This window comes from Aplysia californica, unplaced genomic scaffold, assembly GCF_000002075.1.
Source record: "Aplysia californica isolate F4 #8 unplaced genomic scaffold, AplCal3.0 scaffold00524, whole genome shotgun sequence".
Taxonomy (NCBI): domain Eukaryota; kingdom Metazoa; phylum Mollusca; class Gastropoda; order Aplysiida; family Aplysiidae; genus Aplysia; species Aplysia californica.
In genome coordinates this window covers 75,503-90,471 of record NW_004797794.1, presented here as the reverse complement: position 1 = coordinate 90,471, position 14,969 = coordinate 75,503, and the positions used below count along the sequence as shown (strand labels likewise).

The following is a 14,969-nucleotide window of genomic DNA, read 5'->3' as shown; positions in this document are numbered from 1 at the left end:
GCATTCCATTCTTGCAAGCTGGCGATGTTTCTGCTCGGGTAGTTGAAACAGCTGATCACCGCAACAAGTGTCAGTTTGGCTTTCCGTAAATTTACAGAACAACGGGATGAATGCTCAAATACATTATACATTCTCTTGTTTTGTTCCAAATTATCTTACACTCTTAACATCAGAGTGAAAAACGTTGTCTGGCTGTTTTCAAGGATGCAAAAAGTTTCACTCGAGGAATAATTCATGCTCAGCCTTCAATATTAGACAAGGTGTGTTGGTCTACGAAACCCGTCGCTGATGTGCTTGTTTCTTATTTTGCTTTGTTCAGTTGTTGTTGTTTTTTTCGATTAAATAAAAGACACATCATAACATGTTCTTGATTGGATAAACATTTATATGGCTTACAGCAATCGCATGTAGGCTAGGCCTAATTCTCTTGGAGCTCCAACAACTTGGAACTCCCTATCTTATAACTTTTGGCAGAATTTTGATCGGACATGAAACCTGGCAAAATTAGCACCGAACGGGAAGTACCAAAAATAAACAACTACATGACATCAACGCGGATGACAGGGAAAAGAGCTGTGTTATTACTAAGCAGAGATCAGTTACAAGTTGCAATCGATACGTTGCTTGATTTTGACAGACTTGGAGATATTTTGAAAATTTAATATGTCTGAGTCGTATGGTATGTTGGTGTAGATCTCTACATCTTTGTTGAAAATGCATGTAATTGTCTGGCGAGATCGTCAATCTAAAATGTCCAGGCCAGGTCCAGGACTAATAAATGCCTCTGGAGACTGAGACAGAGTTGGGTCTTGGAGTTTGAGACAAAAACAAGTCTTATTTTCTTGTTGTTTGTTTAATGCACAAAAAAGACTCACTCTCCGTACACAATGCTTTTGCGCCTATGGCATGGAACTAAATTGGAAGGCTACGTTCACGGCTTCACGGCGTCTTGAACGTATTTGGCAGGCTACGTTAACGGCACCCTGAATGCAGTTTGCAGGCGCTGTTGAAGCTACGTTCACGGCACCCTGAATGCAGTTTGCAGGCGCTGTTGAGGCTACGTTCACGGCATTCAAGCTTCGTTTAGAAGGAGCGTCCACTGCCGGTTTAACTCTTAGTCTTCATGTACGTAGAGGATTTTTGTTCTGACCGAAGCCTCCCAATACAGCAGTAGGCAGTAGGGGGGTTACAAATGTCTATATATAACTTTCAATCTACTAGACCCACATCAAAACTTTTGGTATGATTGTGTTCAGAAATGAAAGTTGCATTTATTGGTGTTCATTTTAGATGCCTTCATTGAAGAATAATAATAGACTATTGAAGTAAAAGGCCATTATCATTAGCAAAAAAAATGTTGCAATATTACATAACTCTGTTCACACAAATAGGGGTGTAACTTTATAAAACTTGAACACAGAGCCAAAGTAAAAGAAGCAAAAATGTTGATGAATACATTCTAGGATTACATGATCTATGGTGGCTGTAGCTTCTATGAAGCCCATTCTTTTGAAATACACCAAAATAATAAAATGTATCAGAACCGACATTCGGCATGAAAAGTGTAAACACAGCTAGATCTAGATCTAGATTTCTATAAATACACTTTGTTATACAATAACTCAAAGGCTTACATTTATAGTTTTGTTTGAATATATACCTAACATGAAAACTGTGTCTTTATATGCACGTTTTCAAAGTAATTTTGAGTAATTATTTGAAGTTTCCAGGTGTAAGATGAGGTGTACAATAACCACATATAAAAAAGTCACATTCACATAGACATATAAGCCTACATGAACTAACCTGAATAGAGCCTCAACAAGATCCAACATCTAGATCTAGATGTATAATATTCAAATGGAATGAAAACTTTGTCTCAGTATAATCCAAACAAGAAAACTGTCACTATAATTATTTCAGGAGCAATCTCCAGCCATGATAATCTCCCTAACCAACACAAACAAATTATACACAAAAAGTCTGCTGTTTGGAAACAACCCATCAAATCTAGCAAACGCGCCCGCACAAACGCTACAAAATGAAAGTACAAACAGAAAAATACCTATTTTCGGCATTTACGACCATAATTTCAGTTGATGTTATAAAATATTAGTTTCGTGTGTATTTAATGAAGGCTAGTGTAGCGAGCCGGTGTCAGCGGATCGCCTGCCAAACCCACTTCGCGCTGAGCCGCTGCCACCGGCTCACCGGACATATGAAGAGTTAAGTAAGCCAGTTTGAGTCAATGACGACAGTAACGTATACATATATTTAATATTTTAGCCTGCTTCAAGTGTTCCAGGTAAGATTGAAGAATACCGGACCAGCGGACTGCCTATGTCTCAACCTTAGGAATTCATGATTTTCCACAGTTTTTAATATCTCTCAGTGGAGAATCTCGGACCAGTAGATCTATTCATTAAAATTTTGACTGGGGGGAAACCCGGTGCAATACAGTCATTTTATTGTACACATTTTATGACCAGTCCCATCTTCTGAATCCCACGTTCTGTTTCCCATCTCTCACCTCTTGTTTCCCATTGTACCGTATCCAATTTTCCATTTACCATATTGTATCCCGACGTTAATTCTGTAAGGGCGCTTTGTTTTCCTTCATCTCATGGGATGGAACTCTTGAAGCTGGCCAAAATATTAAATATACGTCACTGTCGTCACTGACTAAAACTGGTTCTGAAACCGGCAGTGAACGCTCCCCCAAAACGAAGCTTTAGTACCGTGAACGTAGCTTCAACACAGCGCCTGCAAACTGCATTCAGGGCGTCTTGAACGTAGCCTGCCCTCTACATTCACGTCGCTGTGAACTGTGAACGTAGCCACTGCGAAACTAATAAACTTATTTCTCGTGATAGTCAATATTTCAGTCACAATGCTAGCGCTAGACCTACTAGCCGTGGGAGGAGTTGCGCAGAGGGCCGACACTTACCGTGACAAGGTCCACTGAGTAAACTATATATCGTCGGCGGAGAATTCTAACCGTCCAACTCCGATTTCGTAAATTTTACAGGAGAGACAAAAAACTGAATTCAAAGGCTCTTATGGGGACTTACTGTCTTTAAATGCGCTAGACTGGAATACATGACTCTATTTTTAAGTATTTAAAACAAAATTGCCGAAATTTTATTATTTTAAGTCCTAAACCAGAGTTATACGGATAGAGCGCTCAGTTTTGGATTTCTAACCGTCCAAGTGTCGACGAACGAAATGTTCGTTTAAAATTCTCCAACCTGGCGGGGACGCCACGCGCTTCGTTACGTCTAACTCAGTCATCGTGACAATTTAGTGTTACCGAACAACTCGAAATGACTACACCTGCAGTCAATCCAATAGGAAACCTACTAGAAAAGTTCTAACTAGTACTACATAGTACTGTAGATCTAGAATCTAACAATAATACTGTTATTATATCTAAAACTGAACATCGCACTTTATTTCCACATAATTCTAATTAGGCAATGGGCTTGTCGACAGATTAAGTGCGTCGTTAAGTTTTTACTATAAAGCTACTATTTGATCCTCCATTCTCAAGGAAATTGTGAGAAGGATTGGTTTCTTGTCTAGCTACAAGAGAGAGAGAGAGAGAGATTGAGAGAGAGAGATTGAGAGAGAGAGAAGGGGGGAGGGACTGAGAGAGAGGGGGAGGGGTCTGAAAGAGAGAGAGACAGAGAGAGAGAGAGAGAGAGGGGGGGGGGTGAGGGGGGGGGGGCAGAGAAGAATTTCCGTATACGAATTGTCTTCATGGAGCTTCTTTTATGGCTACTTTTTTCCTGTTTGAAGTGCAGATTCTGTCGCAGTGCTTGCTCTCTAGTCACTAGCATAATAGTTCTTTCATTAATCATTTTGCTCCATGTTTTCTTGTCCTTGGTTATTTCTTCACAGACGCTGACATCTACTCCAAGCTTAGGTAATCTGTTTTTGCAGATGTCTTTGTACCTCAGTTTTGACCTTCCCCTTGGTCTCTTTCCATGGGCAAGTTGTCCATAGAGAAATTGCTTCGGAATCCGGTTGTCGTCCATTCTCTTGACATGGCCCAGCCATCTCAATCTTCTTAAACACAGGATTATTAGTAGGGTTGATTCATTATGAGCTACAACAGCAGCATCACCGGCAAAGAAAAGGTCTCGTATTCTTGTTTGGTTTGTTGATGTTGGTCTTGGCTCGAAGTTGAGCAAGATGGAAAAGCGACCCATCAGTTCTCCAGTGGAAGAAACTGAAATGCTTCTAACTCTAAAAACATGGTTTAACTTGGTTGGAAGACTCTAGAAGTAATATGATTTTTTTTTAAGCTCAACTAAACCTCATATAATGCATCTCCACCTAATGTATGGCCTAATTAAATAACACATTTTACATAGAAAGTCATCAAGATGAGGTATGCCATAGCAGCATCCAGTGTCAACAGGAATGAATTATCCTCTTGTCCAAGCACCATTATGACGCTTTAAAATCTACCCAATGAAGCTAAAGCTCTGGTTAGCTAAAAATAAACTACATAAACCAAAACACAATACACTGCATATCAAATTAGACTTAACCGTGGGTTTTAACTTGCTCACTGGTGACGTACTCAATTCTAGATTGTCATAGAACTTGTGGTAGTCAGATGGCACAACAGACTTCATTTCTTGCATGTGTTATTAAAGTTCTCTATGGACGAATCAAACTTTCTACCCTGGTACAGAGGCAGTCCCTTCATGTCTTTATGGAGAATGTCTGTGGACTCGCCACGCTTCAAAGGCAGATGTGACCAGTCATCATCAAATCTCAGTTTGTATTTAATTTGACCATCTGGTGTGAAAACTCTGGTTGGTTAGATTGATGAAATCAGAAAAGATACAATGAGTCAAATACTTGACTACATATGGCTTCACTTTCCTACTTTCTTCCATTAGCCTGACATAATCAGCTGGGTAGTAGATGTGCTGTGAGCTCTGTCCAACTCCATCTGTGTATAGCCCTTCTCCAGGAATTTTAATGTTACAGTTTTACCTTTGACAGAGCTGAAATGTAACAGTGCAGAACTCATTGTGACTTTGCAGTTCTGATACAACCACATCCATCTGAATATAATGATTTGGAGTCAAATCAGACGACAAAAAATCAACCACACAAGGAGCAAATTTATTTGCAGTAAGAGCACCTTCGAATTCATTTGAGACATAACATACACATACCCCCCCCCCCCCCCCCCCACATACACACACTCATACTTTTCTTTATACAAACGGCGGTACACTGCCTGTAAGCTCTGGAAAACAGGTTCCAAGTATAACTTACTGGAGTCCCTCGGCAATAGTGAGGCGGCAACTTGGGCAGATCACGAAGAAACTGTTTAAGTACCTTTGATGTTGTAGTCTCCTCCCTAACCCTTTTCTCTGAACTGGAACCTCACCCTCTGCTACACCCAATCCACATGTGAGAACAATGTGAACACACTAGTAACAAAGTACAGGACTTAAAAAGAAAACCGTGCACTCTTTGACTCTGGCCCCATTCACTCGCAGATGGTACTTCATGGACCACGAACTTCTGCTTTCTCTTTCCTTTTTCTCCACAGGCTCGACACAGTCGACCAACCCTTTAACAAAAGCAGCCTTTTCTGATTTTACATTTTATTTATAATCAAACGCCTCCTTTAGAGCAAAACGTTATCGCCGTTTTCACAATGGCGGACTACCTAAACGAATTAGACGGTTAGAATTCTTCAGTCACGGAAGCCAGTCGGAATATACGGTTAGAATTTCTCTTTAAAACAAGACTTTTGTTTGTCAAAATTGTTCTAGATTTTAATAGGACGTAGCCATTCGTTATGTCGATCTATTTTAAGGAAAAAAGCAATTCGAGAAAATTTCGAGTTAGACGGTTAGAATTCTCTGCCGACGATATACAAGAGTTGGTGCACTTATATAATCCGTTTGATGATTTAGGACTACATTTTGGTAGGCTATATTTGACGGCCAGCTCTATTCGGACCCCAGTCATAAAACCAGAATTAGAAAACACAACTAGAATTACCTACTAGGACTGTGTAATTGTGTTAAAAGTCAAAAGACTGCACTCTCATTGCCCTATGACAGTGTCTACGTACACGGTAACCGACAACTCAGGGTCTTTCCTCCACCACAACAGCATCATTATTACTTCCACCACCATTTGTCTTTCCGCATATATAAATTCATTTTTTTTGGTGTTACTTTTATTGTTTTTCTGCAATCAATTTTTTTTAAAAAATCACATCGCACAAAATCGACAGCCGTTGCCTTTTCCCAACACCTCTTCCCCCTGCAAGCCGAGAGTGTGTGATCACTACGCGCAATCTCACTTTACGGCATAATTATCTTTGCCCCCCGCAAGGTCAACTCAACTTGGTTGTTCTGTTCATACTAATGAAGCTGGGAGGGCAAGTTTAGATCTAGATCTAGTAACTGGATTAAAGCTCACGTCTCGATTGTTATCATTATAATCTTTTAAAATTTCCTAAATACTGGAAATATTGAGGGACAAGAGTCCGAATATAATTTTTGTTCAATGTGACTCAAGTCCAAATAATCACTTCGATATTTGATGACTAGGCGAGCTATTTTTTATAGAGCAAAGCACATTTGACAGCTCCAGTCAAGGACAAATTTGAGTCATGTGGAAGCCGCCATTACCTTTTTCCGTTGACAATTGAGAATATGGGACTTCCATTTTGGAAGGAGGGGGCTGAAAAAACTATAAGATTCCGACGGGGGGGGGGGGGGAGGTGCGGGGTCCCCCCCCCGCTAAAGCCGGGGAGGTGCGGGGTCCCCCCCCGCTAAAGCCACAAAACATAATAGTTAACCCAACTTTTTTGGATACCCCGGTCAAAATATCCCCTCTTTTGTGTGCCGTTGATCGGCCGGCCTTCTGCGGAACTCCTTCCCTAGCCATCATAGGTGTTCTCGTCATGCTGCGCTATCTTTCACTCTCTGTTCAAGATCATCCTGATTGTGAAAACATTATTTTATCGAAAGATTGTAGTTTGGTTTATAAAATTAAGAAGCAATGGTGCAGATAGGTTTAAAATTACCAGTCATTCTTTTTGCTCTTTAATTTCAAGTTGTGATGTCAGATTTGCTGTCCCTCTGACAAATCACTGTCCCACTCACAGCTCCTGTAAAACTGAAATGTCATAGTCATGTGTGTTTTTTGTTTGATCAGTATTGTTTGTCGAGTGAGGAGGTTTTGAGAGTGTGTGGCATTCTATGATCATGGAGTTTTCGCTTCATTCAAGTTCACATAACAGCCTGCTGAAATTTGAAGTAGATCTCTGATTCCAATTTCTTCAATTGTAATTTTTTTCCACAGAGTTTTTATTCAAGTTCCTTGTTATTGGAAGTGCAGGAGCTGGGAAGTCTTGCATTCTGCATCAATTTATTGAAAGCAAATGTAAGTTTTTTAAAAATTCTCTGTCTGACTTTCTTTGTTATGTGTGAATGCTTTTTACCTGTATCATATTTAAGTTCAGTTTCTTCAAAGTAGCTAATTTCATCATGTGTTAAAAAGTCTTATTGTGGATAACTTGAAGGTCAATGTCATTGCTATGATTTGCATAAATTTCTTTCACCTACAACTATCAGACCCGCCCTAAAGCCACCAGTAACAGATAGTTATCTGTATAAAAGGCTACACCCCTATTCCTCCCTTGCATTTTTTTCCCACACTAAAATGACACAATATAAGACGTCCACCCAACTATGACAACCACTTAAATTCTCCTTGTCAATGGGTGACCATCTCAGACAATTTCAACTGTAATTCTAATGCTTTCTAAACCTTGTCCAACTGTAAATTGTACAGCATGTTGTCCATATTTATCTCTTACAGTTAAGCAAGATTCAAACCACACAATTGGTGTAGAGTTTGGCAGCAAGGTCGTCAATGTTGGTGGCAAAGCTGTCAAACTACAGATCTGGGATACCGCTGGCCAGGAGCGATTCAGGTAAGAATGACAACATTGACAATGCAGTTTATCCAAATATTTCAAGTTGGTGGTTGGCGGGTGCTCTGGTGTGGTTTACTCCTTCTTTCCTATCAAACATCTATCGTCCTGATCTCTCCTCCTTCTTTTTAATGTTTGTTACTCTCATGTAGAACCTCTAATCTTTGGCACTTATACCTTATTGTGTTGCAAGTGTCGTAAAACTCTTACTATAACTAAAACTAAAATATTTCAATTTCCTCTACCTATTATATTTAATAAGGGGTGCTTATCTACACTATTATTAGAATCGCTCTTCTGTTTTTGTAGAATTGTTTTATCAGTGTATTCAATTTTTGGTTATTTATTTGTTGTGAAGTGTTGAAGCTAATCATGTTTCATGGGGCTAATGTTAGTTTGGTGTGATTTATCAACAGAAAGTTGATACCGCTAAATTAGAAAATGGTTTGAATTGTAGGTCATGACTGAACATTTTTTTTTTGTAGTTTGTTCTTCATTTTAAGCTTGCATCTGTAGTGTTGCAGTTTGGTTCTTCGGTGACGCACACAGGGTACATGTTAAAGAACATTTCCTTTCCTCTGTTTGGATAATAATAATAATAATTGCATTTATATAGCGCATATCCATGCTCAAGAGCTTGCTCTATGCGCTTTACAACCATTATTACCCCAGCAGACCCTCTGAGAACACTCAGAAACATTCTCAGCTTCCGCAGAAGCATACAGTGCAAGCTGCGGATTTCACGCACTCAAATACTATCAAACTGACAAGATCTTTCACTGTCTATAGCTGGGTACCCATTTCCACCTGGGTGAAGTGAGGAAAATTTGTGCAAAGTGCCTTTGGATGTCGTATCCCCTTGACAGGCAGGATTGAAGCTGCACATATCCATAATAGAAATAGTGTAGATGCGGGCTTAAAACTTCTACAATTTATATATTGACATTCCATTATGGTTGCTTTGATAAAGAGAACTTCACATTGCATAACCTTATTTAACCTGACACCATGACTACTTTTACCATTTTATTTAGGTCTGCAGGTTTCTTTCTTCTATTTATGTGTCAAATAAACCTGTAGGTGAAGTTCCAACATCCTTTTCCTCGACCCTGTTTAAAGAAAAGTGTATAAAACTGTTATATCCTGTGGCATACTTGTTACTGAAGACAGTTAAGGCAAGTTTTGAAGGCTGGCTAAGTTCATGCTTCCTTTTCTTCCCCAATCAAGGGTTACCTTTCCGAGCCTTTGTAAGATTATTCTGGAAAGTGCATACAGAACATCTTTTGCTCTTTTCTGTAATCCCTTTAACTCAAAATCAGCTTACTTCAGCCAAATTTTTGTCTTCACACTCCCACCCCCTCCCACCCCTTACACCCCTTGCTATCTAGGGTGGATTTAAGTAACTTAGACTCATTGATGAAAATGCGTTATTGTGCTAAGAGTTTTCATCTGTGTATATCTTTCCAATAGGTCAGTGACCCGCAGCTACTACAGGGGGGCTGCTGGAGCTCTTTTGGTGTATGACATCACAAGGTTGGTGACTTATTAAAGAGAGTACTCTCATCTGTCACTTTTAACTATTTTTTTCCTGAGGTTTTCTTTTCCCTTTTTTTTTCTTACTTTCATTCATTTTGATTTTAAGAATATTTGTCAGGCTCTTTTCTTTTGTTCTTCCATTTGGATTATGATATTCTCAAATAATGTTTTTCATTATTCTCTCTTTTTTTGGTAAAGTTATAGATATAAATGGATGGTCTTTTTCAGTTTTGTTCTTTCATCTTTTCCTAAGCTGCTTCTCAGCATTTTTTTTTTTTCGGTCTTGTAAAACGAAAATCTGCCAAGGCTATTGTTATGTTATTGAGGCTGATGTGAAATTATGTCTCCTGTGATTGTAGTACGCTTTTTTTTTTTAACTTTCCAGCCGTGAGACTTATAATGCCCTCACCAACTGGCTGACAGATGCACGCACATTGGCAAGCCCAAACATTGTCATTGTCCTTGTCGGGAACAAAAAGGACTTAGAAGCAGAGCGGGAAGTTACATTCATGGAGGCCAGTCGCTTTGCTCAAGAGAATGGTAAGTGTATCACTCTTAAAGCGCTTTCCAGTTGTAGCAAAAACAGTTGTTGGGGTCAGTTTATGCTGCAGTAAATGTTTCAATGCACCTCAGAAAATAGGGAAATAGTGTCTGACACAGCAAAGTTCTTGGCGGCCTCAAGTAAAAGTTATTTTTGAGGTACCCTTTCCCAGATAACCCATTACAAAATTTAGAAGGTTGTGAATCTAATCCTCAAACTTTGCTGGATCATGAAATTGTATCTGCAATATGTATCCATTTCTCATTACAGTTTTATTTGTGTTTTATTTTGTCTGTTTCCCTACGACTTTTTTAGAGCTGATGTTTCTTGAAACAAGTGCTCTGACTGGAGAGAATGTGGAGGAAACATTTCTCAAATGTGCCCGCTGCATCCTGACAAAGATTGAGTCAGGTAAGTATTTGAGATTACAACGGTGTATAATTTATTTTTGTTTCAGTATTTGCTTATTTAGTGTATATTGTTGAACATGCTCTAATGACCACCTGCCAAGACAACCCCCTACATATCTTTCTGTATTATAATGACAATCCCCTATTCATTCCCCTTCACACACACACACACACACACACACACACACACACACACACACACACACACATACACACACACACACACACACACTACACACACACACACATAGACTATTTTCATTGAGACGTAGGCACTGAACAACTAAAATAAAAATAACGCCTAAAAGCATATGATGGATAGGATTTTTAGGGGATTTCAACTGTCTCTTCAAGTTACGAATTTCGGTCATGGTCTTGAGTAACTAATTATCTCTTTTCCATTCTTGGGATTGGGTATAGTGTACCCTAGTGTACACAGAAGATTGTTCTATTGAAATTCCCATCGTATTCTTTGCCAATTTTAGTATACATAGTACCTGTTCCTTCTTTGTTTAGAAACTACAGGCTCATGTGTTTTGAGTCTCACTCGCACAGATGCTACTGCTGTTGTATTGACTACTCACTTTAAAAATCATGCGTGGGTGGTTGGCGGGTGCTCTGGTGCGGTTTGCTTCTTCTTTCCTTTAAAAAAATATATTGTCTCTATCTCCCCTCCTTTTTTTTTGTGTTTGTTACTCTCTTGTAACACCTGAAATCTTCGGCACTTATTTGACCTTATTGTGTTGCCAGTGCCGTAAAACTCTACTAAAACTAAACTGAAAATCGTGTTTGACCTTAGATTTATGTCGAAAGTTTAAATAATGATAGAGCCAATGATAGTTTGGCACTGTCCTGCTTGTTCAGTTTAACTGTGCTTTCAGTTAGAGAGATTGCTCAAATAGATGATAAAAAAACCAGGGATTTTATTTTCCTTCCAACTACCACTGTTGTCTGCTTGATGGATCAGTGGCTTAACTGTGCTTGAATTAAGTAGACTCTCCTGTCATTGGACCATTGTGTTTTTATTTGATAGCTTGGGATTAGTACATACATTTTTTTAAAATAATGTCTTCTGTATGTAGGTGGTCAGTGGATGCTTTAGTATTATTAGATTTTTTTGTTTGTTCAGTTATACTCCATGGCATGTGTGTGAGCAAGTTGTGTGCCGCACCCCCCCCCCCCCCCCCCTCCAGTGCCAGTGTTTTGTCTCACATTATCATCATCATCATCCGGTGCCTTGCCGACTGGCGTGGGCGATCATGGACCTCCACTTCCATCTGTCTTTCGAAGCAGCAATGGTGTCTGTTGTTCTTGCTGCTCCCAGCCATGTTGTCATCTTGTCCAGTATCTTTTCCCTCTGTCTGCCTCTACCTCTCTTTCCATCAAACTTTCCTGTTGTTACAATGTTCTCTAATGCTTCTTTCCGCATTGTGTGTCCGAAAAAATTTTATACTTACAAGTTAAAATTTTTCAGGTGAGCTGGACCCAGAGCGTATGGGCTCAGGCATTCAGTACGGTGATGCCCTACGACGCATGCACAGACAAGAGAAACTCCAACCTCGCACAGCTCGGCCTGACTGTAACTGCTAGAACCAAACAAAAAAAAAAAAGAAGAAAGAAAACAACAGCATGTGAACAGAGCAGGGAGGGAATCTCTTTTGTTTCTGAACTTAATTCTGTGGAACTCATTTGTTTTGGAACTTACTTCTGTGGAATGGCTTACTTTCTGTGAAAGGGAGTGTGTGCTATATGTGAGGGACGCTAGTGCCAATTGCTCAGTTTCTGTGATGAAGCGAATGCTGTGTGATATGTATGGAGTGTGACAGACGTGGTATGCATGAGGCTGCATTTTGCTGAGCTTCTCCACAATATGTGATGTTATGGCCTTAGTGTCACAACTTTTTGGTGTGAGTTTACAGTAGTACTGATCATTTGTTAGGGGTGTGTGGTTTTTTTTTTCTTTTTTCTTTTTTTATTTGTAATGTGTTTGGAGTCACCATCGGGAGTAATGTCAACACATCCATTAGGATCGCAATTTTTTAAAATACTTCACAATATTTACACCTTTGGGAAAGTTTCTACTGGACTCTGTGCCTTATGCATAGAGGAGGAGCAAGAGGTGATAGAATTAGGGTTGATCACTGATGCATGTGAAAGCATTGTCAGGTGTCTCTATTGTTCTTTTCATTTAATTGTTAAGACCGTTTGTTTTTGCATATATTATGTAGGACTCTGTAGCATGTTGGTTCTTCGTAGAGTGTCTATTTCTGGGTTGCTCTCAGCAGCGGGTCCTTTTCGTATTGTGCACGCGCATTTTCCACACTCCTTGCCCACTAGTTCCCTTCAGAGTTTACATTTCACACCTGAAGAATAGTTTTAAATTTTATTGATTTAATCCTTGGCACAAAATAGGAAAAGCACACGCTACGCAGGGCAACCTGGAAAGGGACATGCTACAGAGGATGGACAGGTCTTGGAGTCTTACGTATACTATAATTTATTTTTTTATTTTTGTTAGAAGAAACAAATATTTATAAAGCATGTGCTGTGAGATTTTATTTCCAAAATGATTTTATGGTGTGAGAATTAATTATTTTACTACCAAACCGAGTCTTGCCGTTCGTAACACATGTAAACAATTTTGTATCTATAATATATGTTAAGATTATTCAGAAAATACCAAGGACTGAAGAATTTGGGTTTTTCAAAAATAGCTATTTGCAGTTGATCTAAGGAGTTTGATCATCATTGAATTAGGAATTGAGATGAGAAAATTCAATAAACAAAACAAAAATTAGACATATAAACAACACATTTGCAATGAAATGTGGAATAGGTCTAATATTAGAAGGATTCTGAGCCCTCCATTATTTGAGATTTTTTATTGAATAGATATGGAAGCTCAAATTGGATTTTTTTTTGTTTTTGGTTTCGACTTATGATATTTTATTAGTCAAACCCAGCTGATTAGATTGGGGAAAAAGAATCCTCTGGAAAATGTAAGCTTCAATTTAACTTTATTTTTAGATAAATCAAAAAGAAAATGAAACATTCTTTTTTTTTTCTCCAGAATTTCAAAGTAAATCTAGATCTAGATTGTATAGGAGTTTAATAATAAATAATGATTTTTATTTTTGTGGTCTCAATGAGAAAATATGAAATAAAAAATTTATTTGGGACTATCTGTATGTGTTGTGTAAAGAAAGTGCTTTTTGGGGCTTTCTCATTTTGTCTGCATCCCACACTTGATTGTCTGATTGTGTAATGCATTTTTCACACTTAAGGTGAGAAAGAGAAGGTTTATACATTATATATAAATGGGGTTGCATAGTATTGTTGCTGAGTGTTGTCAATTGAGAGGCTGTTCTAGACATAAAGACATGCTTGCAGATTGCTCAGGTTACCAGATGCCTACAAGAATATGTTTTATGATGACTGTTCTTTTGCTCCCTGTCTTGTCTAATTTTTTAAAATATCATTATTCAATTGCTAGATTTGTATCTGGACCAGACATCTCATGTAGTATAGAACCTGAGAGAACAGATCTGAACTCTTAGATGCCTTTCACAGCTAATCATTCTTTCACTTGTGTGTCTCAGATTCTTGCAGTTGTAACAGAAAAATTAATATCAGACTAGATATGTTGCAAGTCAATTTCGTTTTTCGTCTTTAAAAAAGTTCAGTTGTTTTCTTGAAAATAGAGTGCCATGTTTCTGTATTGCTGATTATTATCATTAGCACAAAATGGAGGGTGGGTGTTGCAATGGGGTTGTTTTTTTCTAAAACCCAATCAGCTGCAGACAAGGTTCATGTCCTGTCGGAGTTGCTGTTTTCTCAAGAAAAAATACAGATTAAAAAAAAATATAATATAAGACAGACTGTTCTCTTGCACTTGAGTGTATGCAGTGGATAAGATTAATAAAACTCATTTTAAACTGGTTGCAGTTCCATTTCATTAAATAGCACAACTTTTAGACTGTTCAGTTCTCCTTTTATGAAAAGTTTTTTTTTCTCCCTCAGGCAGCAAGTTCTTGAGAGGCATGTTATGAGTTGTCAAAATCACTAGCAAATCGAATTATGGATTATATGTTCATCAGTTGCTAATTTACTTCACTTTGCTTTAAAAAAAAAAAATTATTGTACTGAAATTGTTCGCGTGTCATGAATTGAAGTTCAGTTGGTTCTACATGGCATTCTTTTCCGTCATTCAAAAACTTTTTTTTTTGACACAGAATATTTTGTACAAATCTTGATTTTCTTAATCATAATTTTTCCTGTTTTTTCACAGGAGGATGAATAAGTTTTTCACACTCATTTTATGAAAAATGGAAGCTTATATGATGGCTGTAGGTCATGTAGGAGCGACTTTTGCAAGCACTCATCATGAATATGTGCACACACTCAGTTTTGTGTTAGGAGATATGATGTCAACCATCCACCACTTGATTTCTGATCTGTTACTGTTTTTAACCGCTAACGTCACATTCAGCAGACTTGA

The 14,969-nt window shown here is 38.4% G+C and overlaps 1 protein-coding gene across 1 annotated transcript; it reads left to right on the top strand.

The window, feature by feature from the left end:
- The first annotated feature begins 529 nt into the window (after positions 1 to 529).
- On the top strand, positions 530 to 14,333 carry LOC101852039 (ras-related protein Rab-4B). Its single transcript, XM_005106278.3, has 7 exons — positions 530 to 679; positions 7,351 to 7,431; positions 7,870 to 7,984; positions 9,455 to 9,517; positions 9,906 to 10,060; positions 10,377 to 10,472; positions 11,946 to 14,333. The coding sequence occupies exons 1-7, from the start codon at positions 664 to 666 to the stop codon at positions 12,059 to 12,061; spliced, it is 642 nt and encodes a 213-aa protein (XP_005106335.1). The 5' UTR covers positions 530 to 663; the 3' UTR covers positions 12,062 to 14,333.
- Positions 14,334 to 14,969: the final 636 nt, after the last annotated feature.